Here is a 12411-nt window from a genome sequence, read left to right on the forward strand (position 1 = left end):
AAGATACAAAATCAACACTGATCCAAGCTGTCCCTCTTGTAATTCTCCTTTTCTCTGTTCTGCTTTTATTTCATCACTCTGTTTCCTTTGTCCCCTTTGCCTTCCTGGCCATCTTCCTGCTCCAGACCAGTGCTCCGAGCTCCTCCCCCCACGCCCCATGGGGCTCTGGCAGCGGTTGGACCAGCCGCCGGTCCAGCTGGAACAGCCTTGGTCGCGCCCCGTCACTCAAACGCCAGAAGCGGCAGTCCGGGGAGCGGCGGTCTCTCCTCTCCGGGGAGGGGGGCTCCAGCTCGGAAGACGAGGGAGGTGGAGGAGAGGGAGAAGGCGGGCTGATGGAGGAAGACGACACCTCTCTGGTCAGGACCGACTCCATGTCCCAGTCGCAGAGAGGGCCCAGACACCGGAGGATGGAGTCGGTGGAGACTCGGAGCTCCATGGATTTGCCCCATGATGCTCTGCTGCAGGTAGATGTTGTTTCTACCTCGGATTGATCTTTAGAGCAGGGGTCTTCAACGTTTTTTAGGCCAAGGACCCCTTGGCTGAAAAAAAAGACAGAGCAGGGACCCCTTACTAGGGTTGGGCATCATTTTGATTCCAAGTTGGAACGGCTTCTCGATGTCCATTCCTACCCCTTCATATGTATATTGTATAAAATTGAGTTGCATATTAAACTAGGCCTACAATAACGTGTAGGGCGGCCTAAAGCCTTTATACATACCTTTTTATGGTGCATACAATACTAAGCTTTTAAAATATATATATTTTTTGGCATATTCATACATTTATACATCATGTTTGAATGTTAAAATGTGGCACAGTAAATACTTAAGCTTAACTGTGTCTGTAGATGGCTACCTTAGCGGTAGGCCAGTGGGCCTATCATCAATGTTGTGTACATTCAAAAAATAATTATCTTTACTAATAATATGTTGGATTCATGTTAATGTATAATTTCAGACACATTTTTTTTTATTTTAAACCATCAACAATAATTTGGTGCCCCCCCTCTGCAGCAACTCTGAGGACCCCCTGGGGGTCCCAGACACTGTGTTGAAGCTCTCTGCTCGAGAGTACTTTTTGATATTTGACTTGAAGCACAATTGGGGGCTGAAACTATGTTGATACCACAATCTCCACAAAGTGTAAGTCCCGCTCACTTGAGAGTAGTAACTTTTAGTGTACATCTTAAAACTATATTGTCACATTTTTATGGCATTCTTGAAGTTTTATTCAGCCCAACACATCATGCTTGTAGCGTTCACAAAGCCAGAGAAAAGACAAGCACCGCGGGAGGAGGATTACACACTCCGTACCCAATACTCCGTTACAAGTAAAAGTCCTGCATTGAAAATGTTACTTAAGTAAAAGTTTGTATCACCAGGAAAATGTTCAGAAAAATCCTCACATTTTAGAAACTGGAAACGATCCAAACTGTCAATAGACTGAGTGTGTTTTGTGTACAAAAATCTCAATTTGTAAAGTAACAATTAACTAAAGCTGTAAGATTAATGTAGTGGAGTAAAAAATAGAATATTTCTATTTGAAATGTAGCGGAGTAGTAGTAAGATAAGTAAGTAGTAAGTAGAAGTAGTAAGTAAGTAAGTAGTAGTAAGTAGAAAGTGGCATGAAAAGAAAAAACTCAAGTACAAGTACCTCAAATTTGTACTTAATTACTGTACTTGAGTAAACATTCTTAGTTACATACACACTAGAGGATGGATACCTGAACCGAGCCGGGTTGGGACAGATATTTAGAAATGATGTTCGGGTTCGGGTTGGGCTCGGTCACATCAGCGCAATAAGGAATTGAACATTTTCAATTGAAAACAGCTTATTATGTAGGTGCGTGCCTGTGTAAACGTGCGCTTGTTGCCCCGTGTCCGCTGATGCGCTCATCTGTTGACATTTCCGAATGCCTTCCTACAGTTGCTTAATAAAAGCGGGCTTTCCACACAGACAAACGTACATTTGTCATTAGTATCATTAGTGTCGGGCTCGGGTCGGGCTCGGACATAAATATCTTAATGCCTGTCGGGCTCGGGCCGGATTTGGTTACTGCTCTGTTGGACGCGGGCCGGGCTCTGACAGAAAAATGCGTCCCGATCCGCACTCTAATACACACCACTGAATGAGACTATAGCATTTACATAAATGTAAGTAAATGTACGTGTTACGGCCTCCTGTGCCTGTGTAGGTGCCATACCTGTACCGCTCAGCCAGCATGCACAGCTCCAGACCCCCCTCACTGGGCCAGTTACGGCCCCCAGAGCACAGCGACTGCAATGGGAAGGGCTCTCCGTCAGCCTTGGGCCCCACACACGTCTCTCTGGAGGACAACACTGAAGACGAAAATGCAGAGGAGGAGGCCAACCTGGTAAGTTTGTGCACGTGTGTGTGTGTGCGTGTGTGTGTGTGTGTGTGTGTGTGCATGTTCCCAAATGTTGACGTTTGTAAAATTTGCTTTCGCAACTTATTGTCTCAGAAATAATTAACAATATAATTGTCTCTTTCAGTCAAATAAAAAAATATTAATTTAGGTATTACTTTATCAAAGAAATTTATGTAATAGATTAATTACATCTTTTGTTGTATATCACCGTTATGTGAGCCAGATAATGTAATAACACAGGTACACAGCCTATGAAGTGAACCACGCCTCTTTATTATCATAAATCATTGTATTGTCTTTGTAAAATGAACATGAAATTCTAATCAATAAAAAACAAAGCATTGCTCATTAACAAAAAACAGATTAAATTAAATTAGGAGTGCAATGAATAGTCATCACTATTGGCGAAACTATGTGGCAAAATAGTCATCACTGCCTCTGTATTTACATGTTTTTCTAACCATGTGTCCCCCCATTGTCATTTGTGTTGCCATGAACATGTATAGGGACAAGTGCCTTACGTATACAATTACAATTTGGCACATCTTAACAAAATCAAATTCCCATCAACAGTAATAACTCTTAGGACCTTAGCTAATGTTAGCAATTATTTGCGGTTAAACAAAGAAACTGCAATTACGTAGACAATTATGTAATAATTGTTACAGGCCCAGTTCTTGCACGATTCATTGTTGGTTGGTTAAAATTGTTAGAGCTGAGAGTTCAAGTTCTGGCAATTAGAAGAAAGTGATAGTGACAAACAAGTATACGAAGAGATACATATACTTTTTGTGTGTAATAGTAAGATATCTTTATCTTTATAGGAGATATACAACTGAGGGGTCAGACAAAATATAAATATTTTCCCACGTTAGTTAAAGACCTCATATTATGCTCATTTTTAGGTTCATAAGTGTAATTTAGAGGTTATATCAGAATAGGTTTACATGGTTTAATTTTCAAAAAACAGCATATTTTTGTCATAGTGCACATTGCTGCAGCTCCTCTTTTCACCCTGTGTGTGAGCTCTCTGTTGTAGCTACAGAGTGAGACATCACACTTCTGTTCCATCTTTGTTGGAGGTCGCACATGTGCAGTAAGCTAGGTAAGGACTACTAGCCAGTCAGAAGCAGAGCACAAGCAAGCTAGTATGATCCAAAACAAACCCGCTTCATTCGTTAACCCATTGGCTTTGGCTCAGCTGTCAAACCTAGACTGGAGCGAGACATTTACAAATTAGTCTATCATACGTAACGTTTTAATTCTGCACTTCCTGCTCACCTCTAGGGTCGTTTTGCCAGACTGTTCCACTGGCTGGAGAAGAAACAGCCAGAGTGGTGTCGACAGAGAGACACCTGGTCACTCTACCTCTTCCCTCCAGAGTCGAGGTATAGTATTTACACCTCTCGTACACCTCTCTCACCACTCTACCTCTCTGCTCTGTTCTCAGTTTTGCATTTTTACACATTCATGGTAGTTGTGGGTACACAGCACACGGAACGATTTGTTGTTTCCAAAATGAAAAGACGTAAACTGCATTCTCCTGGGGCAGTTAGCAGAAATGAGGTTGTCCATTTAAAAATGAAATGAAATGTAAAAAAAAATAGTTCACGACCCTTTTTTAAATGATAGCTTTGTAAGTGTAGGCTACAGGAAAAAGACTGAGCCATCTTCTTGACAAAAAGAGGATTCTTCACATTACAATTTTTGACTGACATCCCGTAACTGTAATGACAAAGTGTTTTTTTGCCGCAATGCATTCTTTTCTTTCTCTTCCTATATCAACTCCTTTTCCATCCCACAATCGCACTTCAGAAGTCTCTTTTATCTGCGCATTTTCTGCCATGTCAGGGGTGAGTAAGGAGCAGAGGGAGGAAGGGAGTTTCTCCGACTGAGTGCTGCGTGTTATCTCAGCCACGTGCTGAATCCATCGCTTCCACCCTCCCTCGCCCCCTCTTCCTTCACTCTTCCTCCCCTTCTGGGGCTTTGATCTGTGGATACTCTGCTGCCCATTTGGAGGATGTGGCTGTCACGGCAACACCAGGCAAAACGCCGCCCCCAGCCTGCCGCCACAGCAACGCAACCTGCTAATTAAACAACAAACAACAAATCCCCGAATCCCCCAATTTATCACCAGGGTGATATAATATCCATTCCAAATGTGTAGATGCTTGAGATTTGAATGGCTCCCAGATACAGTATAAAATAATCTCCATTGTCAGACAGTTGGCAGCACCAAAGAAAGTATTGAAGACTGATTAGGCTATATACATGACGTTCCACTTCCGGGATTGCTCCGTTTCTGCCGAAAATTCTGCCGCATGTCCTTCTTTTCGGCCGGATGTCCATTACCTTCTGCTTACTTGGAATTTAAAACGCCGGTGGATTTATGAGCACTATGCTCCTCAGATCTCTGCAGGGTAAATCCAGACAGCTAGCTAGACTATCTGTCCAATCTGGGTTTTCTGTTGCACGACTAAAAACAACTTTTGAACGTACACGTGTTCCACCAAAACAAGTTCCTTCCCAAGGCTATTTTGCAGCGGCACCGGAATGCTGTGTGGACTAGCCAGACCCTCCTCTACAGTGCTGTGGAGGAAGGTCTGGCAAAGCCAGACTAAAGACTGGTTAAATAGATAGCCACTGACTCAGCACAACACGGTCTCACGGCAGTTCGTCAAATGGTCACGTTATTTTGAATCTATTGATACGTGTTCACAGGGACGTTTTTGTCATTTTTTTCGTGGTGGCCAGCACAAAACGGTCTATAGGGCGATTAACGGGGAAAGCAAACGCCACACCCCGGGGGAGGACGCCTCACACGCCGGGAGACGGCCGCGGGGATGCGATCCCCGGCCTTCGGGGTGAAAGTCCGGAATTGTTTGACCCATCCACCAACCCAACCAACCTCCTGATTTTCGGCATTTCATACTACTCGCTGCCGTAGTCGTGCTGTGACCACGACAGATGCTTCCCATTTAAATACATTAGTTTACATTTTCGTGCTGGCCACCACGGAAAAAAACGACAAAAACGTCCCCATGAACACGTATCAATAGATTCAATAACGTGACCATTTCACATATTGCCATGAGACTGGGTTGGTCAGCAGGTGTTGAAATAACAAGAATAAGAAAAGTAACATTTCGTGTAGTCTTGGTCAACGGATATACATTGCTTGGATAAAGCCTGACGTTTGGCACTTCCTTTCAATCTTGCTATGTCCTATGTAACAAGCCAGAGCGTGTTTTACCCTATTCCAGAATAGATAGGTGGTGTACAGTAGCTAGACCGTACTCCAGTGCTGTGGAGACAGGTCTGGCAATGCAAGACTACATCTTGTGAGAGTCAGTGCTAAAGTTAGCAAATTAGGCTAACTAGCTACTACTTTTTCCCCGGGTTGAAGCTAATTAGCCTAGCTTACGAGCTGGAATATGAACTTAACGACAGATTGGGTCCCCCACAAATGTTGAATTTTGTAACGTGACAGATGGCTTAAAACGCTTACTGTTGATAGCTAAGGATGTGTGCACCTTTTTCAAAAAGGAGGGCAAATGACTACGCATCCGTGTTCATATGATCAACCGCTACCATGAGAAACGCCCACCCAGAGGGTTGAAGCAAAGACATTTAAAAAAAAAAAAAAAAGCAGTTCAATAATTGACTTTAGATTTCACAAAATGTTTCAGTTCAAATCTAAAAGTCAAATTATTGGGGAGCTGCCAACAAAAAAAAATACCAGTATGAATAATTGTTCTATTGACATACGGTTTAAATTTGAGGCCTTTCAGAAGTTCTGGATGGTTCTCCTCGCTGTTGGCGGTATTGCAGGATCTGGTAAAGGTTAATAAGAAAAGCTCCCTGTAGTCTGTTTTTGTCAGATTATTAAAAAAAACTGAAGGATCTTGGCTCAAAATAGGGCTTCTAGCTGGCTTTCAATCGCAGCGGGCTGCAAGGTTTGGCTGTCGCTGAGAGTGATGGCGAGGACACTGGCTCCGCGTGGCGCCCGTTCTGTGCCTTGAACGGCCACGGACGCCCGCCTGTGCTCCCAATCACATCAAGAGACAGCCGCGTGGCGGGAGGCCGGAGTCCAGTGGCTTTCACATGGGCACCGAGTTCACCTCAACCTGCCTTTGTGCTCTCTGTTGTTACTGCTGCCACTGATGATTACTGCAGGGGAAGTTTGAAATAAGCGGAGGAGTGGGCCGGCTATGAAGGCATACTGTGATGCAGTCACTGCGATCAGATGTGTTCGCCGCCGAGGAAGGTCTGGTTAGTCCACACAGCATTCCGGGATGGGAGAAAAACGTGCTCTGGTTTATTGGCACTTCTTTAAACCAATCACAATTGTCATGGCTTAGCGATGCCCACAGCCACGGAGCCGCTGCAAAATAGCCTTGGCAAGGAACTTGTTTTGGTGGAACGTGTGTACGTTCAAAAGTTGTTTTAGTCGTGCGATAGAAAACTCAGATTGGACAGATGGTCTAGCTAGCTGTCTGGATTTACCCTGCAGAGATCTGAGGAGCAGTTAACAATAGTCCTCAGAAATCCACCGGATGTAGACTATTGGTCTATCGACATGGGGAACGGGGGATGTGCAGGACCCACGGAGGGTTGTACATTTGGTCCCTCATTACACACTACATGATCAGATTATGTGGAAGTACACTGAACCCTGTGGGGGAAGGGGCTCGTCTGAGCAGCACATTATAAGATGCAGATAAGAATAGAACAAATAAGACAGCAGGGAGGAGGTTTTCAGAGTTACTGTAAATAGGGAAAATAATGATCTGTGGAGTGTTTATGTCCAAACTTTCTGTTGCTATACATTCCGGTCCCGAATGATGTAACACAAAAGCGATTTCAGCCTATAGCGGGGGGGGAAAAAAAACAAACTTTAAATGTTCTCGCCATCTGTCAGCTCTTTTCTTGGAAAGCAATCATCCAGCGCACAGGAAGTGATGCGGTTTATGTCTCTGGTTTGGTTTGGAATCCACAGAAGAAGAAGAAGTGGTTATGAGCGGCTCTTGTTTTTCCTCTACACAAAAACGTCATGCCACTGCCTGAGCACCGGCACAAACTCAAACTTCTTCAGCACAAGATCCAAGCGGACATTTCACACTAGCGCCTACACTGTTAAAGTGACAGGTGGTTTCTGGGAAGTGCAGTTCAGAAACACCACCGAGACTTTCAAAGGCTCTAAGAAGAATTGGTTGGCTATGTTAAAATCAGGCTATTGGCTATGTTAAAATCAGCAAATACATTGGAAAAAAAAAGAGTATCCAAATGTACAGATTTGCAGCTTTAAATTAGAGAATTAGGACAGGAGGAAACACTTTGTGACATTTCAAGAGTCTCAAACTGTCATCAATATTTAAGTGAAAACTGTCATTTAGAAGCAGTTAAGGCATTGATGTCAGAAAACTCAAAAAGGTCAGCAGAGGGGAAAGCAAAAAAAGCAAACAGAAAGTCTTTTCATATAAACAAACATGTATCAAGATGTCAGTGATCTTTTCAAATCCTAGGGTCTGACAGAAAGGGGTATTTTTGCACTTGCTGGAGTGTGTGGTGACAGTTCTTTGCTGTGGTTTTTGGTGTGTGTGTATGTGTGTGTGTGTGTGTGTGTTTGTAAGTCTTGGGGGCCATTTGAACTTGACATTAAAGTTCTCAGCCAGCCTTCAAACCCTGGAGGAGGAACTGGCATCAGAGGCTTGTGTTTTCCATGTGTCCTCCCTCCCTCCCGCTCGAGGACAACACATGAATTTTTTAACACCAAGGCTCTCACATGAAGATATCAAAGAGGAATTAGCTCATCCGGACCATATACGTTATGAATAATGATCACCACTGTCGGATGACACATGCGCACAGCACGTATTGACACAATGGTGTCTGCGTTGCCAAATAACGCCAAAAATCCAGATCTGAGCCTCACATTATTGTCCCCGGCTGTACACCGATATGAGCCATCAAAGCGGATTTGATGTACAGTTTAATCCCTTCCGCTGCCATACAGCCTATAACAAGCATTCCCTCTTTCTTTATATCTGTTGTCGTGGGCTAAAAGCGGGAACCTTCTCAAGTCGGGTAATGAAAGTCAGACCTAATTAATGACTCCTTATTCTACAGCAGTTCATCACAGAGTCACTGTATGTGATACAACCTCCCTTACAGTGAATAAGAATCTTTCATTACTCTTTAAGTGTGGACATAGTTTCAGTAAATGTCCTTCTGCACCAAGTGTGTGGGACTCATTTTAGTTCATGGGCCACATACGGTACGATACAACTGTAATGTTCTGGAATTAAACTCCGACACAGCAAAGTAGCTTTTAGACTCTTTAGTGAACTTATAAATCTCCGTTACAATCCTTTACATTTTCTGTTCCGCCATCTTGGTTTTTCTGACCACTTCCTTGCTTCTGCAGTCTGCACACCAATGAAACTAAAGCACCCCCTTGTGGACTGAATAAACAAATGTCTGCTTACAACTTAAGACACATCACGTGTGGGAATATTATAACATCATGACGTCCCATGTTATAAATCATAAACATTACAACAACTTTGTCAGTTCACAGCACAGTTTGATCTCAAGTGGGCCGGACCGGCGGAACCATTACCGTGATGAGTCTGATAGTGGAGCCGAATGTAACTGAACCCACCGAGCACACTGTCTTCCCATTTACCTCTGTGAAGAAATAGGAACCGGGCCATCTTTTTTGGGAAAAACCAGACACTCTGTGTCAACTTTTCTCCACATTTTCCACCGTTGACTCCTGTTTGAACAGTAGAATTGGCTGGACACTTTTGCTGTTCTTGACGTGGAATCTATACTTGCATATTCAGCATAGAGCCTGCTACTCTAATTAGGATTGCGCAACCCCCAGTTGACAAAAAGGAATAGCATTCTCTTTGCAGTTTTCACACTTTGTAAAGTCATCCAGCAGGCCGGATTGGACCCTTTGGCAGGCCAGTTCTGGCCCTAGGGCCGTGTGTTTGACACCCCTGTTCTAATTATTTATAACATGTTTTATAGAATATAACTGGACTGAGCAGCAATCTTGATAGTAGTGGGGCGGCTTATTTTGTGATAAAAGCACACAAAATTGGCAGATGTGTTGATAGATACATTGGGATAAAAATTGGATATTGGGCCGTGGCAGACATGTTTCAAAATGGCCACCCGCGGTTGGTCAAACTTGCCTATTCAATTGGACCCACGTGCAATAAACACAAAGACAAAATCTAGATTCTAGTAAGCCTGATAACCAAATTAAATACCTACAATTATATGGACAATTGACAATTTTTCATTTCATGCTACTTATTGCTTGAACTCACTACAGTACAATTCACAAGGGAATATTGTTTGAATATATGAATTTTTGTATTGACAGATTTAAGTAGGCCAGTTAGGCTACATTGCAGATTAAGTTTTACATACTATATATATTATAGATATGTATATTAAGATTCACACTCATCAAGATGCTGATTAAACAGCGTTTTCCAATTCCTGCCAAGATCCAACAACTTTGCACAGCCATTGAAGAGGAGTAGGCAAACACTCAATCAACTACCTGATCTGTCAATAAATGTCATTTATAAAACTGCACATTTGAGAGTGGCCAGCCAGAAAAATGCTTACTGACATGGATTTGAACACATTTGTGAACACAATTTTAGGGAAATAAGCTTTTTGTGTGCACAGAAAATGTCTTAGATCTTTTATTTCAACAAATTTTTCAACAATAACAAAAGGAGTTTATGTTTCTGTCCAGTGTAAAATTGTGACAATTGTTTTTCCTGTCTTGGCGTTCCGACAAAATTAAACCTGTTTGATGTTATCGGACGTTTTAAGTCTTGGAGGTGAAGTTAAATCATGTGAACGTTGTCAACAAAGAATGGGTGCGCTCCCTCCAGCACCAAACTGGAAGCAGCAAACGGCTAGAGCCAGTGTTGCTTTTGGTTGCTATGGCACAGCGCCAAGCTAAACGCTAAAGAGGGAATGTTGCCGATTTATATTTTCAACCCTTCTGAAGGGTGTAATCCAATGGGAGTTTCACCGGCGGATAAACGTGGACCTTCGGGTACTGCTGCCATTCATCTGCATGTACGGCAGAACTGCAAACATTCCCTTAAGTTACAAGCTAAGGCTATAGCGGTAGCTAGCTAGCTATTTTACATTTTTCCAAACAAATCTAGTTTGTGTGACCCTGCAAGATGGCCAGTCTTTATCTTATCGTATCTTATCTTTACATATTATGGCATTGTTTTACATAAGCTGTGAGATGGTGTCAGACTTCAGTCTTTTCAAAGTCTCTTCAAAGTCTTCTAGTGGATGTAGGCATGAGACAAACTGGCACAGAGAACATGGAACACAGACTAAGGCTACGTTCACACCGCAAGTCTTAATGTAATGTCCGATTTTTTGTTTGTCTGTTCACATGACCTTTTAAAATGTGGCCTATATCAGATTCCAGTGTGAACTGTTTACGGTTTGGAACTGACCCGCAGGCGCAAAAAGAACAATAACAATGACATCAGACGCAGCACGCTGTTGCACCAAAGTTAGGGAGGTTGTAAGCAATTTTTATTTCAAAATGTTTGTGTAATGCCAGTCGTAACATTAATGAGCAGGTGCTGAGGAGGAGAAGAATAAAGAGAGAGGGTTATAATTTATAATTTTTTTTTATTATTATTATTTGTACCGTTCATTGATCCCCAGTGGGGAAATTACAATTTACACTGGTTTTTTGTTGTTGAAATCACTACACACAGGCCTGAAATACACACACATGCTCAGGACCTATTCTTGCACAAATGGAGAGATGTCAGAGTGAGTGAGCTGCCAGTGCTGCACCAGCACCCTGAGCAGTTGGGGGGTTGTGCCTTGCTCAAGAGCACCTGGCAATGCCCAGGAGGTGAACTGGCATCTCTCCAGCTACCAATCCACACTCTGTACTTTGGGATTTTAACCGGCGACCCTCCGGTTCCCAACCCAACTCCCTACGGACTGAGCTACCTCCAAATTTACTACAGAGGTCTGTACGACATGTGGAAGTGGTCTAAATCTGATTTGAAAAAATCTGATCTGGACAAGATGTGAGTGTTCACACTACTTCTGAAGAAGTCTGACCTGGTCACTTGACCCCCAAAAAGTCAGATTTGGGCCACTTTTGCCTGCAGTCTGAACGTAGCCTAAATACATAATAGGGATGAAGGGATAACGAGGGACAGGTGAAACCAATCAGGGAGGGGGTAGGCACTCACACAGGCGGGAAAGACAGGGGCAGGAAGTGAAGTATCTGAAACGAGACGAGAGTTGAGAACACAAAACAAAACAGGAAGTAATGACTGCTAAATAGCTAATAACGGGCTAACCACAGCCGTTAGCCCATATTTATTGTGATCAAAAATTATATTTTAGCCTCTGTTAAGGACCATTTGGAGGTTTTTAAAATACTCTTTCACATGATATGCATGCGCAAGATTGTTATTTTTTGGACCCAATAGTTAAATTAAGTTGTTAAGCAAGAAGCCATCTTGTGTGGTATAGATTTTAGATTTTATGTTGTTATGAGGCCACTGTCACCAGATTAGTGTCACCACCGTCAGTTCTAAAGTCACCACCGTCAGAGGGAGTTTTATTTGACTTAAATGAATATGCTAACACTATGTTTCTTCAATGCTGTTGAGTTGTTAAAGTAATGTCTCTTTTAATACAAATATATGTTTGTTAAATAAAACATGTTTTTTTTTCTATTTAGGCTTAAAGTAAACGTTGTATGATATTAGGTCTTTTAAAGGAGTACACGTGAAACAGTATAAAAAATTAACAAAAGTGAATATTCAACATTTAACAGCATATGTGTTTTACGAATGCCAGATAATGATTTAAAAACTCTAAATATATATTAGACCAAATAAATAAAAAATTATTTGCTTTTTATTGTGTCCGAAGGTGTTGACAAAAACAAAGTAATAACTGGAAAAATGTTTATTTTATGAAAAAAATAC

At 42.3% G+C, this 12411-nt stretch overlaps 1 protein-coding gene across 1 annotated transcript in view; it reads left to right on the plus strand.

The window, feature by feature from the left end:
- cacna1g (calcium channel, voltage-dependent, T type, alpha 1G subunit) overlaps positions 1 to 12411 on the plus strand; it is a 370250-nt gene that overhangs the window by 261402 nt on the left and 96437 nt on the right. Inside the window, exons 17-19 of the mRNA XM_028567497.1 lie at positions 126 to 464; positions 2195 to 2374; positions 3677 to 3777. Coding sequence (XP_028423298.1) covers positions 126 to 464; positions 2195 to 2374; positions 3677 to 3777 — 620 coding nt within the window. The remainder of the gene's footprint in view (positions 1 to 125; positions 465 to 2194; positions 2375 to 3676; positions 3778 to 12411) is intronic.

This window comes from Perca flavescens, chromosome 21, assembly GCF_004354835.1.
Source record: "Perca flavescens isolate YP-PL-M2 chromosome 21, PFLA_1.0, whole genome shotgun sequence".
Lineage (NCBI taxonomy): Eukaryota > Metazoa > Chordata > Actinopteri > Perciformes > Percidae > Perca > Perca flavescens.